The sequence below is a fragment of the Corapipo altera genome, unplaced genomic scaffold (assembly GCF_003945725.1).
Source record: "Corapipo altera isolate COAL_440 unplaced genomic scaffold, ASM394572v1 2, whole genome shotgun sequence".
In the NCBI taxonomy this organism is placed as follows: domain Eukaryota; kingdom Metazoa; phylum Chordata; class Aves; order Passeriformes; family Pipridae; genus Corapipo; species Corapipo altera.
In genome coordinates, this window is record NW_020884890.1 from 5,860,597 (window position 1) to 5,876,157 (window position 15,561).

At 38.2% G+C, this 15,561-nt stretch overlaps 1 protein-coding gene across 2 annotated transcripts in view; it reads right to left on the minus strand.

The window, feature by feature from the left end:
* The window catches only part of COL9A1 (collagen type IX alpha 1 chain), a 65,616-nt gene extending 53,700 nt beyond the window's left edge, over positions 1-11,916 (minus strand). Inside the window, exons 1-5 of one of the 2 annotated variants that reach the window (XM_027645104.1) lie at positions 11,732-11,916; positions 11,322-11,395; positions 9,879-9,956; positions 9,605-9,737; positions 2,383-2,779 (exon numbers count right to left, since the gene is read on the minus strand). In XM_027645104.1, the coding sequence (XP_027500905.1) occupies positions 2,383-2,779; positions 9,605-9,737; positions 9,879-9,956; positions 11,322-11,395; positions 11,732-11,745 (696 nt within the window). In that variant the 5' untranslated portion in view covers positions 11,746-11,916. Of the gene's footprint in view, positions 1-2,382; positions 2,780-9,604; positions 9,738-9,878; positions 9,957-11,321; positions 11,396-11,731 lie in introns of those variants that run through there. The other variant, XM_027645108.1, reaches the window with a different exon arrangement.
* Positions 11,917-15,561: the final 3,645 nt, after the last annotated feature.

Genomic DNA, 15,561 nt, shown 5'->3' on the forward strand with positions numbered 1-15,561 from the left:
TGGGTAATCAGTGTTCCTCATTTGTATACCTTGCTGTAAAGAGGAAGTCTCTGCAAAACACGGGCTGGAGAGGAAAGGGGATCAGATTTAAAATTCCTCTCCTGTTTTTCCTGAAGTCTTTAATCATAGGCAAAAGTCACCCAGAGCACCAATAGGGAAGGGAGAAAAGCCCAGTTCTTGACAAGGTGACCTTAATACCTCATCTCTCTCTTCCTTTGTAAGCTGCCATTTCTAATTACTACTTCAATCAGGCAAAAGGAATCCTCCTCATTTTTAAAGGAATGACTCTTGTCTAACTTGAGGGCCTGTTTTGCTGTAGCATTGTATACTAGCTGTTGTAAAACTATTATATTAATACCTATTGCTTTCTAGGCATTTAATCTAAATATATTTCCACAGAAGAAAACGATATTGACATAGATTTTTTTCATCCTAGTAACATGCATAGAATATGTGTAATGTTTTCATCATCCCACACATCCATTCATCCACCAGTATCACAGAGCAGTTAGCAAAGCTAAGATACATATGCAGCTAATGAGCACATTATCAGCTCCAGCTCATTACTTTTGAATGATATTTTCAAAGACTAACTTTTTGTTTTCAGCAGAATTAGTATAACCTTTCAGCTATTGATATTTCCTAATCCACTTTTATAGCAACATCCTAAATAGCTCCTTTCAGACACCTGGAGAAGCTTTCTGTCAGCATTCTTCAAGTAAAACTGGTTTCAGTACAATGCAGTACAGTAATTGTACACACAGAGGTGATGAGACATGAGATGCCTCTCTTGTTGCAATGTTTTCCCTTTCAGGTTTGCACAATGCTGATTAACCTGTATCCATGTTTTTTTGCAAACAGCATGAAATATAGTTAAAAATTATGTCTCACTTCACTCTTGTTATTTCAAAGTTGTTGCAAAACTTAAGTATAGGGATGTGGAAAATGGTTACAATTTATTAAGTATCTGGTTCTTATTTACCATTCAACTTGTTTTGAAATGAGTACTCTATTGATATAAAAGGAATCTTGGAGAACGAAGAGGATAATTTACAGAACTTTGCAAAGTTTTATGGGGTTTTTTTCAACTGTGTTTTGAAACTATTTTCTTCTAAACTAAAAGTGAATCCAGAAATAGCCTTTCCAAAGTCCTAAATGTCATTTAGTGCCACAGTAGGAGAAATTTGTCACATCATTCAGCATAAAGTGCAGTATAATTCATCGGCTGAAAAAAACACTAGCTGAGAAAACATTTTCATGCATGTCTGAAAGGCAAAATTCAGATTCTACAAATATCTTTCTGTCAGAAATTACAGGCATGTCATTTTTATTTGTTTTATATTAACTGTTTATCTCAGAAACTAAATCAGATAATCAAATAAAAAAATCCTGAGGTTTTCATACTGAGTTTTCTTTGCTGAAAAGCACAAATATTTCCACAATTAGACTGAGCTTAAGTGTCTACTACAATGCACAGGGAAAAGTAAATATCTAACAAAGGGATTCACAGCAGCCATGATATGGGAATGGAATGCCCTTAGCTAGCCAGTAGAAGGTATTGTGGAAATAGGTAGGCATTATGTCTAAGCTGTTCTGGGCCCTTTGCTTGGATTGGATCTAGTCTCTAATGCTACCCTTATCCCTCAGAGGATTTATGAACAAAAACCTTCTTTAAGAGTGCACCATCTACACCAGGTCAGTCTTTTTCAAAAACCTCAAGCTACTTAAATATTAGAAGCAACCATTAACACAGTCATACTAGGAAGGACAATGATTACAGCAGTCTCCTGAAGTATAAGGTACTCATTATAATCTCTGATTTAGGACTGCGTTTTAAACATAGGTCTCTTATTTCCTTCTAAGTGGCTCAAAAAGGACCTCCATCAATCTGCCTTACAGGAGCTAATCCCTTTGCATTAATGATCTAAAATATTTATTCTGCCAGAGACACATTTAATTGTCTCTAGCTGATGGTTGGTGCATGCATATGAGAGGGGTCCCAGTTCTTGTTCAATAAATATTTTACTCTCCTTGGTGTGAGGTACAGCCCACAAATCCATGTCCTTAAACTTCCTTCTAGATCACACTCCACACATGAATGCCCAGCTGGTACATCCAGGCAGAGTATAATTCATTGGAAGAAGTGTGGATGTCTGAGAATTTTCATTATTGAGACATAGACATAATCTGGGTTATCTCTTAATTTACGCAGTATAAATATATATGTACAAAATTCAAAAAGCAAAGCTAGTACTTACCTGCCAAGGAGTTGTTATTTTTTGCCATTTCTGCTTTCAGAAATCATTTGAAGATGCATTCCACACAAAAAAAAATTTTGATGTAAAACACTTTTTTGCAGTAATAGAAGGTTTTCGAACTTACCGGAACTGAAACTTCAGGATTATTTTTAAGTTTTCCAAGCACAGCAAAGCCATCAATGCTGATTTTCCCTTTTGGTTTTATGCTTAAGGATTCTATTTTAACACAGTCAATAAAGAGTGTGACACTGTTTGCTTCCACAATTATCATAAGCTTGTGCCATTGGGAGTCAAACAAGAAAGGTAAATGCAAAAATGATGCCATTTGTAGTCTTCCATCTGCTCCTTTATAAGAAAACTCAACACTTTTCATTTGACCATTAAGATTCACTCCAACTTGTTCTTTTCCTGAAAAGTCCTGAATCTGCCAAATAGTCCAGTATTTCTGAAGTGTGGCCCCAGTCATCCGAAAAGTAGTTAGAAAGGAATATTCGTCAGGCAATCCATTGGAATATATAGCACTGTATAGGATAAAAATACAGTAGAATTGTTGTGTATTTGTTCTGAAAAGCTCCACATATCACCACAGAGTAATGAGAAACCATTACTCATTTTTTATCTCACATATATCACTGAATCTAGTAGAATATTTAAGAAATATGCCTTTTCCTATTCCATGGATCATAAAACTGTAGTGTCATATCCAGTTGATATCAATAGTATTTGCCATCTATCCACATTTAAGAAGAAGTTGTATTTCAGTAAGTTTCTTAAGTATGAAGATATGTAGAGCTATTTTGTCCCAACATTCATTAGAACAACTTCTCAGACAAGTAGGCATTTTGAATAAAGATAATATTTGACAGGCAGATCAATCCCGTCTTAGCAGCTATTTAGAGAGCATTAGTGAACCTTGGAATTTAGCGTAAGAGGAAAAAAAGCTGGAAAATGGCATACATTAATTCTCTTTCTGTATGCTTGAGGACTACTGATTTAGAAAGAATACTTCCAGAGGCAATCTCCCTAATTTGTAGTTAATGTCCCAAGCTGTAGTACAGCTTTATTCCAGCAGGCAGCGGCACAGCCTCAGCAGATTTCAGCGAGGACAGGACGAGCCTGGCAGCAGCAGCAGTGGCTTCACTTTAGGAATAAACTACCCACACTGCTGATGTTTCTCCTGTTTCCCTCGAGCCTTTACGTACACATGAAAGCTAGTAGATAAGAAAGCGGAATGTTTAGCTGGAAAATTAGCTCATTGTACAAGGTGTGGAGATATACAAAGTTGAAGAGGGGTCTCATTGCCCATACCTTTAATCTGTGGTTTGCTCTGAATTGTGTCTCTGTTGAGTGTGGATGAAGTAGTCGATCACAGCTGGTTTTGTTTGATACGATTTTACCTACTTTATTGGCTCTTGCCATCTCAAATGCAAATGTCAATGTGTGGACATTGTACCTTTCCCCCTGTTCTGAGCACTTTGCAGTGTTTACTACTGTCCCCTATCCCTCCTTGTGTTAGGCTTCTAGCTTATGCAACATGCTTATATATTCTTTCTGCTCTAAGCAGATACTTCCTATCCCTATCCAGACACACATTCACTCTTACTAAGCTGCTGATCCAGTTCAATATGTCTTTTACAGCCCTTTGTGTCCTTCCTCTGTAATATCTCCTAAACAAATATTTCAATCTGCTCTACCGCTAAAACCTTAGCTCAGCTGAGTCATTTATCTCTTCAGTTGCTGAATCCCCTGTTTGTTCTGCAGAAGAGCTGATTTTACTACTACCACACTGAAGGCGATATTGTTTGGTAATTTTTAAATAGCCTTGGTGTGACATTCCATTTTCTCTATTAAGTTCAGGGACTTCTGGGGATCTGATGCACAGAGTTCCACAGCTAAAAGAAGCAGTACTAGTTCCAGACCCACTGTGGAGAGGTTTTCATACTTCCTCTGCACTGATAAGTTTTTCTGTCATGGCAATACTGCTTAAACTATCACACACATTTTTCATCCCACCTCAGCTGATAAAACTATACTATCAAAAAGAAAAAGAAAAAAAAAAGAAAAACCAAACAAACAAAACCAAAACAACTAACAAAACAAAACAACCAGAGAAACAACAAAAAAAAGTAAATAAACATACTTTTTGATTAGAAGATTAATTTTTTGCACCATATTTAGCTAGAGAGTTTGTACTTTCCAAGACATTATATGAGCTCTCCTTCTTTTTTTGGACATTAAAATAAAAAAGAAAGATGTTAACTTTTTCAAGAAATATACAAAGAAGAGAAGTTGTGTAAGAGCTTCTGACAGTGGTAAGAAAAAGTTAAATTATAAGAAATTTATATAGAGCACTAAAGATAAAAACTCAGTGCACAAACATGGATAATTATTTACATTTTAAAAACCTTTTAATAATCAACCAGAAGAACTGTTGCCTTTAAAGACTCTGTATCAGTAACATGACTCAACATAATGAAGCATGACCTATCACCAGAAAGGTACTCTGCAGGGGACTGCTACTGTGTAAGATTTATACCTATAATTCTACAAGAAAAGCAGAGGCAGATTCTCAACTCAGTTACTCCAATGGTAATGATCCTTTCATGGTTTCAGTGTATTTCAGAATGCAGCTCTTCCCAAACCCTGTAATCCTTATACAGGCAAAACCCTTCTGAAGACAGCACTTTAAAATAGTAAATATTTGTAATCCATGGCAAATTTAGCATGATATTTAAATAAACAATTGTAGACAAGTTATGCCCCCGTCTCACTGCAAAGTGAAGAGTAATGGGCTCTGTAATCTTATTGAACAGCTGATAGCTATATAAGCACTCAAATTATTTTGGTAAATTATTTTTAACATATATGTTTCTAATTTCACTAATTTATGGGGGGGAATTTAGCAAATATAAATTTAGATTCAGGTAAATAAGCAAAGGAAGAATTAACATAGAAAAATATTTCAAGCACAAAGTCCAACTTCATTCCTGACCCCTTTCCTATCCAGTTAAAATTGCCAGGGATATAAACTATCAGAGCCTTTTTTTTTTATTTAGTTTTGTATCTTAAGTTTGTAAGAGATCATTCTAGTCCTGCTTTCTTTGTGTAGTCAGACTATTATTAACTGCTTTAAATGTATACAAAGTCAGATCAATTTTTTATCAGATATTTTAATATTTGCTCTTTTTTTTTTTTAAATTGTAATTCATCTAGGGGAACTTCTGAAACACTATTATTTTCTTTTAATCTTTTTCATAAATACCTAAGACTTTTATTAATCCTACAGTCTGAGTGCTTACAGGAAAGATTTCTTTGAGATTTCAAAGCTAAATCTACTGAGGCACCAATACAACCAAGGTAAGTCTTCTGGCTAGGTGATGGAAACCCTGAGCCATCCCTCTGACTTCAGGATTCACCAGGCTCAGAGTACATTAAAAGGTTAACTATGTACCTATATAAATTCTACGAAGTAACTGCTTATTTTATTAAATTTGTTTCTTTCAGAATTAATTCCTTGGGTGAGCTCCGTTGCCCACTGAGTTCACTTACTCCTTGCTAAAATTTTAGAATTTTAGAAATGTTAGCACAACTCACTGGAGGTGGCTGTAGGAATTGCTCTGGCCAACCTCATGATGATGCAGTACCATGTATCCTGGGTTGGGGGGTTCCTTTGCTCAATCTGGAGACACTTGTGTCTGCATCTCCTCATTCTGCCTGGTATCACAGCTGACCTGGCAGGCACTCCCTGGCAGCCATTGAACAAGCAATAAAAATAAAACTTAACTCAGCACTTTTAAAAAGCATCTGTCCTAAGTCATTTGCCAGAAGTCATTTGTTAGGGCTCATTACTCTCGGCTGAACTTTATTCTTCAGAAACATCCAGTTCTGAGCTAATTATTTCTTTTATGAGCTAATTAGCTTCTTAGCTGCATTTTGTCTTTTCCTTTTCAATGTCATCATCAATATCTGTGTTGGATACCTTACTTGTAATGTAAAGTGAAAAGAACCTGAAGAACTTTGGTGGCTGGATGAAGTAAAGCCAGACCTTCAGGCGTATGCATTTGAGGAGTAATACTTCACAGAGAAGCATTGTTCCCAAAGGGGAAAAAAAAGCCAGAAAATCAGCCTACAAAATTCTCTGGATGTTCGAAACCTACAGATACAGTTTTATAAAATTCCAATTTTCACTTTATAATTTCCTACATAATGTGTTTGTCATCTTACCTGTCAAAGTTGCCTACAGTACACCACTACTTCAATTATAAACACTGTTCAGAAAGCAGTTTCAATTTTTATGTTGCTCTGCTTTCTAGTGAGATAAGGATTCAGGCAAAAAGGTATAATTTCTGGATTCATAGGCTACCTTCATGTAAATAAATTCACTAGGCCCAGGACTATTCTCTGATATTAAGTTCAGATGGCATGAAAAAGTTTAAACCTGCTTACTTCCAAAATATATTGACTACATGCAACCTGTGTGTTGGGAATGATCTGTGGCCTATACCAGCCACCAAGCGGTGCCCAGGAATTGTTTAAGAAGTGCTCATTAGTCTGCACCCAAACCATGCCATAGTCTTTTATTTTAACAGTGTAGATGATCAAGGAGGGACCTTGTGATGTCACAGTTGCATTTGTGAAGTTGAAGGTTTAAGATTTCTTCCAATGCATAAAGAAAACAAGCCCTTTTCCCACACACAGAAATGTATCATGAACATATTTTTTTGAGTTTTCAATTAAAGATAAACACATTTATTATCCAAATAACCAGTATTAATTTTGTGCTTACTAACTGGTGGACACTTACAACATGTGCACAGATCAAATTGAAAAATGGTGGGTTCACTAAGTCCAGAAACAACAAGTATGAGTAATGGCAGTTCCACAAAAAGTCATTACACACACTTATTACACAAACAACACTGTATTGATTCTTCAGTAGATTTTATGCTAGAAGAAACACTGGCCAATAGAATTTTTTTGGATGATGGGAGAAGCTAAGTTAAGACTTGTGTGCAATCATTTCTGTTCATTGTGTTATATACTTCTGCGCCTTGGCAAAAATGCTAAGCAGCAAAAGTACCAAGCTACAAATCAGTAGCATTTTAAGAGAGCTCTGTGAGCTTTTCAAGGCATTAGCTGTTGTTTCAGCAAAGGCTGAATCAATATACAGAGCCATGCTCATTCAATTGACCTCTCATTCCCATGCCACTGTAACATGGGCTTCTCTGCCTCAGTATAATCATCATGTGTTAGTCTAAAAAGTTATTTTACAATTGCCAACCTGTTTGTTGAGGGTCCCTCCCCAGTGCTCCTACAGCACTTAGGTTGTATCATCCATCCAGCTCGGGAAAACCATGCCTGCCATTTTTTCCAAATTGACTCTAGTTTTGCCTCCCGCACCTCTTGGCTCAGCAGAAGCGCACAGAGTTGGAGGCAGGGACCGAAGGATGACAACCTCCGTGTGAGCGCCCGGACACAGCTATGGTGGCTTCAGCACCGCGGGCACGGACAGCTCCGCAGTGGTGCGGGCGGCTCTGCCCTGCCCTGCCCTGTCCTGCCCTTCCGTTCCCTCCTCTCCTCTCCCCTTTTCCTCCTCTCCCCTCTCCTCCCCTTTCCCCTCTCGTCCTCTTCCTTCCCTCCCCGGCGCCATGGGGTGCAGCTGCTGCCCGCTGGTACCCCGGGAAATATCTATTTTATCGTTAAATAATCTAGTTGTGAATAAAGGGCAGAGAGGGGTGGCTGAGGGGAAATGCAGGAGTTCAGGGCTGCTGCGATGCCTGGGCTGAGAAAACCAGAGATATGCCCATGCCGTTAAAGAGGCTCAACCCTTCTTTACATGTTCTGTATAATTTGCTAACCCCTATAATGCTGCTCAGGGTTATATCTCAAATTCACACCAAAAAAAAAAAAATCCACATTATAAAGATTGTGTGGAGAGTTCTGGTCTTAAAAAAAATTACTCGAAACAACTAAGGTGTGTCTCTCCTGTGCTGTTAGCCTCAGCTGCTTACTGCCAAGTTCACTTCTTCTGAGTCAGCTTACTGAGAGGGGCACACTGTAAATAACTGGAGCAGAGCAGCAAGCTCGGGCTCAGTGACAGAGGAACAGCAGACTGATGCACTAGAGCACAGTCAGGACTCAAGCCTTAATCCATTCCCTGGCCCAATGAGTGTATCAACAGAACTGGTATAGGCTTGGTCATGGATAACTTGTGTATATCAAGCACATATCTCACTAGAGCCATCTATCGCAATGTCTAACCTTTCTTAAAAATGAAACATTACTGCTTTGATACCTCAATTTGTTTCTGAGCTAAGAAACATGAGTTGAAAATATGAGAATCTGACCTTTTAGTGAAATGACAATCCCATTTGCTGTCTGTGTTTGAATTCACATTCGTGCACTAGCAGCCTTGATTTGTGTCTGGGATTGAAAACAGTCATGAGTAAAATGTAACTAATCACTTAAACTCTAAATTAGCTTAACCTGGTGGCTATGAAGGTAGAAGCCAGGGAGGACTGCAGCAAGCAGAAGCTGTCCATGATAGCTGGAGTAAGACAGAAACACTTCATACTCCAATTATTCCTAGCTGAAACAGTAGTCACATTAACGGTCTTGCCAGTTAATTGCTAAGTTAAGGCATTCTTAATTACATAAGGTGCTGGAGCAGAATCCAGACTTGCCTAAATTTTGCAAAGACAACTCTACCCTGCTGTACTGTCTCTATTCCTTCACCAGCAGCAAGTCTAGCCTGTAAAGCACAAACACAATTAGATTCCTAAATCCTGGTTCCTGTCATCACTTGACTGTGACATGCTAAATAATAATTTTCAACTTTTATATATTAAGTGACCATAAATCGGTTATTTACCAGTTATCCAAACAAGCAAAAACATCTTACCAGAGAATCAGTCAGCTGTTATCCTACCTCATCTCTGCAATCCTTATATGATCAGATTGATCCTTTGTGTCAATGTTTTGAGAAAACTTTTCTCCCTGTCCTCCTGTTATTTTTTCTTTGCCTCCCTATTGCTTTTCGATTCATCGGCAACTTTGACGTTACTTCCTAGAGGTGAATCACTTACTATCGGCAAATCTGGAGGCACTCTGAGCACTGTCATTGGTTAGAGGAAAGTGGAAGTCCCTGAAATCATTGCTACACATTCAGTCTGGTCTGGTGGTGGCTATGAAAAAAAAAAAAAAGTTGAATTTCTCTTTTCCCTTTCAAAAGCTTTTCAAATTAGGTGATCTAGTGGGAGGGATCTAGGTCTGGTGGGAGATTCTACCTCTTAAACAATAAGATTGCAAAATATCTGTATTTTAAAGCCAAACAACAAAGGCATTACCTGGTTGGTATCCTGAAGTCTACATTGGGTCCTAATTTATAGGCCACTTGTAGAGAAGTGGAGCCCACTACTCTCTCGATAATTCCTTGGGAAGCAGCTTTTTCTATTTGGAACTGAGAAATCAAGTCAAAGCCTACAAGAAAAAACATGCATATCCAAAATGTAACTTTCATGTTAATTTAATTAGAGAATTGTGCAGTCACAGAGCTGAATATAACCTGATAAAGTTTTCTGAACAGCAGCTTTTTCCTGAAAAAGTCAGGATGCTACTTGCCTGGTAAGTCATCTTGACCAATCCTGATTGTTGGGCAGAGCTCAATTCTGTGACTGGCACCCAGAATGACTGGTAGTCCTGCAAAACAAGATGAATTTATTAACCATGTGCCTGCACATTTCCTCAGAACATCTTAGAAAATTAAGTGAAGTAACTGTGAGATTATTATTAATTAAATATAATAATGTTTACAAGTATATAATAATTTAAACTGTACTCAGTAAAGTGAGGGGTCTAAGAAAATAAGCATCTGTTTTTAGAGAGCTCATATTTAACTTGATTGATTATTTGATTTTTTTTTTTAAGCCTTTAAATGAGAGTGTTATAATAATTCTTCTCTTGCAGAACTGTGGAGAAATAGTAGTAGTAACATAAGAAGTCCTGCTGTGTAAGGAGTTTTTGGTTTGGAACTTTTGGTGGTTTAAGCAAAAAAAATGCCAGTTACCTAAGTCAACACTCTCCTAGTTCCAAGGAAACTTAAACAAAGTTTATGCCAACTACAGATGTTGTTGAGAAACAGTTGGCAACTTTTCCAGCCTCTCTAGTATTCCAGGTCTTCCCACCTTTCTGTGTGCCACATTTGATCAGAAAATGATCACTCATGAAATACAAGGTGTGGGCAAGAAGAACTTATAGACCTTTTTCATTTACCCAAAAAAGAACATAGAAGAAATTTGTTTGAGGAAACTAAATTTAAACATCCAATTTTTCAGAATATTATTTGTCAAAAAGCCTTGTAATGAGCATAAGACCTGAGTAATTCCCCTAATTTAAGGAAGGAGGAAGGAAAAATAAACATTCATTTGAAGAGTTTAAGAGCTATGTACAAGTCCAGTATCAAGTCAATCTGGAAAATGTTAGTAAAGTGGATAGGGAAGAATGAAGAGTGGAAGTTGGAAGGAGATGCATTTCTAACCTACAGAGAGCCTCTTGTGTGCTGCAAAGGCTCAACCCTAAATGTGGGTTTCCTTCTGACAACATAGGCTTAAAGAGAACATTCAGGTTGACATGTTACACCATAGAAAAGACCTCATTCTATATTATTTGATGAGACATATGGCTGACATCCAGCCATTTACATTTTATGCCCAACAAATAAAGTATAACCAGTTTATTGACACATGTAGCAGAAGAATATCTAACTAGAAGCACTGAAAAACAGGGGAAGGTTTGTGTCCTGTATCTACCACCTATATCCAGATTTTAATCCTTACCTTAAAAATACATCTTATAGCAAGTTTAAAATCAAACACATAGCTCTCGCTTTTCCCCCTCTTTTTCATATGCATCCTTCCATACATACATCCATACATACACGTAGACAATTCTCCCTTTGTGTGACGGCTAGCTAGAGAGGATTTTAATTTTGAATAAACACAGAATAACTCTTCTGACATTCAAAATTACAGAAAGATGAAATGTGGATAAATTCTGTCTCCTTACTTGATTGGTGCTGGATGGTTGCTGAGATGAAAGACCACAAAAAACTACACACATAACAGAAAGCTGTAATTTTCCTGTGAACAGAAAGAAAACTCAAGTATGAATCTATAGTTTCTGACAGATTCTATTATTAAATTTCTCCTCCAAGCCATGCACAATAAATGTATAAAAAAAAACGTTAAGGATTTACTAACAGATTTGACAATTTCTTTGACATGAAGATTTCTTTACATGAGAACTTTTTATTTTTACCTTATGATAAAACATGTCAATTAAGTTCTTTCTATTGGCAGTTCCTTCATATAATGCTTTCGTAAAACCAAACAACAAAGGCGGCAGCTGGCAAGGACAGCTTTAACTGTTCTAATCTCTTATTTACAGATGTCTCTAAATCCCACTTGTTCTCTTACCAGTGTCTTTTCATCTTCACTGCTGGCTTTGTTCACTTCTCTCATGTGAATACACGATGTATATCGTCACACTCCCTGCTTCCCTCTCATTAGTTCCACAGAGGAGTGCAGCAGTGGGTGCAGACAGCTCCTCCTGTCCCTCGCAGGACCCAGCAGAGAGGGAGGTCCAGGCTGCCGGGGCGGTTTTAATCTTGCCAAGGGAAGGAGGTGGAGGCTGGACAGACATGTGTCCTGGTGGGCTCTGAAGGCAGATCTCTGGAGGCAGTTGAATATAAAGAAGCCAAAAGAGCAAATGAAAGGCTGCTGCTTTCACCGGCATTAGAGCAGGGAGATTAGGAAAATGTGAATTCTGCAATGTCATTCTCTGAATGGTGGGGTCTGCTGTTCAGACAGGCAGAGGAACGAATACGCACCAGGAGGTTTGAGGAAGCTGGTGGCCCTGATGTGAGCTTTGAGAACGAGGAGATTCCTGTCCTCTAAGGAAGGAATTTCCATTTCTCACTGATTTACTCATCAGGTAGTCTCAGAAGAAGTCTCTCTGGTGAGGTCTCAGTTGGTTCTTGTGAATAAAACAGATTATTTAAAAGTGTTTACTGGCTTAAACTCAAACCTTTCCAAGGAATACACATAGGCATTACAAAGCAGACTCCTTCTTTTGTCTTTGGTAAAGCACTCCCTTTCCATAGACTATTACATATGTTTGGACACACAAAGACATTTACTTATATTTGTTCACATGGATGTAAAAAGAGAGAGAGAGACTAAAATCTGTATGCATGAAAAGACCAAGGAAAATAGACTAAACAGCCAGAAGGTTCTGATAGTTACCACTGTCACAATTCATATATGTATAGAAAAGTATGCTTTCCAGGTTGTGCTTACATATCACACATTTAGGTTTCATCTTCTCTAGATTATTAACATTATAGTTAATAGTAGTTTCAATTTCCAGATTTTTTTTTTAGGTGTTGGATATAGCAAATGCAATAATTTCTGCTGCAATAGACTCTCTGCTGCTGTCTGCTGAGAGTCTGGAGAAATAGCTGAGTAATGAACTACCCCATTCATCCCAATTTTCTGTAGGTCACATTTCCAGTCTTAGTAATTCCAGTGTTAGTGTTGCTCACACTTTCGTATCTGTTGTTAGAAAAGGAGGGACTGGATCACAAACATGAACAGTTTGCTGTGAGTAATGTCTCATTTTGATGCCTACACAAGCACATCTTACGTAATACCATTTTTTCCCCCTTCAAGAGAAAGGTATGCTCTCACAGTCCAGCATACCTTTGTGAACATGTTGGATCAGCACCAGAATTGACACATGAAACCACTGTCAATAAAAAACAAATTAAAAATGGGAGAAATATTAATTTGATTTCACAATAAGTGTGCCTAAGTCACCACACACCTGAGTCCATTATCCCCCATGCAGATATTTCCATTGTGGTATATGTAGGGCACAAAAGGAGTCTATAACATGTCACCTGAAGCTGTAATGAAGGGGAACAGCATGGGATTGTGACATGGGATGGAACAAGTGAGAGCACCCAGGGCTTAGAAAGAATACCAGGAGGTTTGTGAAGGAATGGAAAAGAGCCAGGTGCCAAACCATCTCTTTCGTTGTGTATAAGCTGTGGCATTAAATTTGCCTTTGAGACTGCTTAGTATTGCCAATTTATTTGAGGCAGCATCAATGAAGAAAAGGCCATTCCAGTAGCTGCATATGGAACTAAGTGGTACCATCTTTCAGTAAGTTAGCAATATATTTTGGCACATGACATGAAGATGTCTGCCATCAGTTTTGTCTGGGTTTATTGACACACACATCATCCTCTTCAAAGAGGGGAAGCTTTGTTCAGAGAAGTTCAGAGAAGATATCCTCTGCTTCTGAACAATCTATAATCTAATTTTAGTTGCATTTCATTGCAGCAATTCTCAGGGGTGGAACTTCTTTTATGCCTGGAGTATTTTCCCAATCCAGGATCTTCAAAACCTATTGTTACTGAAATAAAACATGGGAGACACTATGTAACTAAAGCTTGGAAAACTCGTTTACTATTCTGTTTGTGGACAAAGAAAAGATTCTTTAGAAGACTGACTCTGGTTGTTCTGTGTGCATTTTGATGTCTTCATCTCGAAAGAAAACTCACAATCTATGATCAAATTCCTGATTAGGTGTTCTACTAATAATTATCACATCACCTTTGAAGGAGCCAGAAAAGTATTAACTGACAAACTAAATGGTAGTGGATTTAATAGCCCCATGGCCTAGCCAATATTATTGCCATTTCAAGAAGATATAAACTGAGACAGGTGGAGCAGGTATTTTATATATCTGGCTGAAGGACACAGAGACAGTCCCTATCCAACTAACAGTCATGTTTAGCTGATCTGACTATTTTAGTGTGTCTCAAGGTCACTTTGTAATTTTCCCTTTTCATGAACTGGGCCACTATGGACTTTTTTCAGAAACTTTCAGTGATTGCAGTTTAACCATTTTCTCAGGGATTCATTATCTAAACACTAACTGCTCAGCTTTTGAAAAGTAGATTAATTAAACCAGTGGTGACTTTGTTCAAATAAGCTATATACGAATGTCATCACCTCGCTAGTATTTGGAAGTGTGCTTGCCCATCTGACTTCACATTCCACTCCTCAAATATCTGATTCCATATTCCTGTCCTTCTGTGTAGCTTGAGTTGGAGAACATGTATCAGAACAGCTATCTGCTAAGAATGCAGCTGGATTGGAGGGAAATACCAAATAAATCAGGTGGACCCAGCTTCTCCTGTGGATGTAAAGCTTGGCCTCTGTGATGAAAAGGGTTACAGTGAGATGGCTGCAGTTAGGCTTTCAGAGGGTGCAATCCAGCAAAACCACAGAAACCAATGTGTGGCTCAGAAGGAGCTGCTAAATGTGGCAGAGAAGAAGGTTCCTCAGTTCAGGCTTGGGTTGGCATCAATTTAAGATGGCTAAATTAAGTCCTCTCCCTATACTTGTCATCTGACTGAGCTCAAAGGAGTTCAATGTCACTGGCCTGTACTTTTGAGCAGGATTTTTAGGGGGGACTAAGCAAGTTTGTTTTTCCTCTGAAAACTATTTGCGACATATGTGCAGGCACTGGGGTCTCAAGAACATGCCTTGGGACTGGAGAAACAGAAGTCCAATTTGCACTGTTAAAGTGGGGCCTCTACCTGTGTGAATGATCTCACAAAGGGGCAAGGGTTGGTGCTCCCAGCCCTACACTGCTCTTCCACACACATCTGGAGAGGAGAGGAGCAGCAGGGAAGACATTACTTCTTATTTATCTTCTATCTCCTGGAAAGTAACTTCTGTCCCGTGTGGTCTTCTATAATTGTGCCTTTAGTCTTTTAATGTGACTTCAACTTCTTATGACCACATTCTTTGTTCAGTTTACAATAACAAAAGTCTGCTTTATACATTTCAACCTTCTTTGTCCTTACCTATAGTGCAAGGATAATTGCTCACCCTGTAGTTTAGCAGACTCCAGGGTAAGCATATACTACACTCAACTTGTGTGAGTTTGTTATTGCATTGTGTTTGGCTCTGTCGACTCAAGATTAACTATGTGGTGGTGAGTGATGGCATTTCTGAAAGACCTGCTCTTTATTAATCACTCTAAGAGTTAAGGTAACTTGAACCTGTGACTGATCTCATTGACATCAGGCCAAACTTGCACTGACTTAAGTGCCTTTTCGAAAAAAAAACAACAACAAATAATTAAACCAGTATCCTCACGTGTAGGGTAATTGAATTGACAGCAAAACTACAACCCTTGTCAGGTTCCAACACATCACTGGAATTTAACA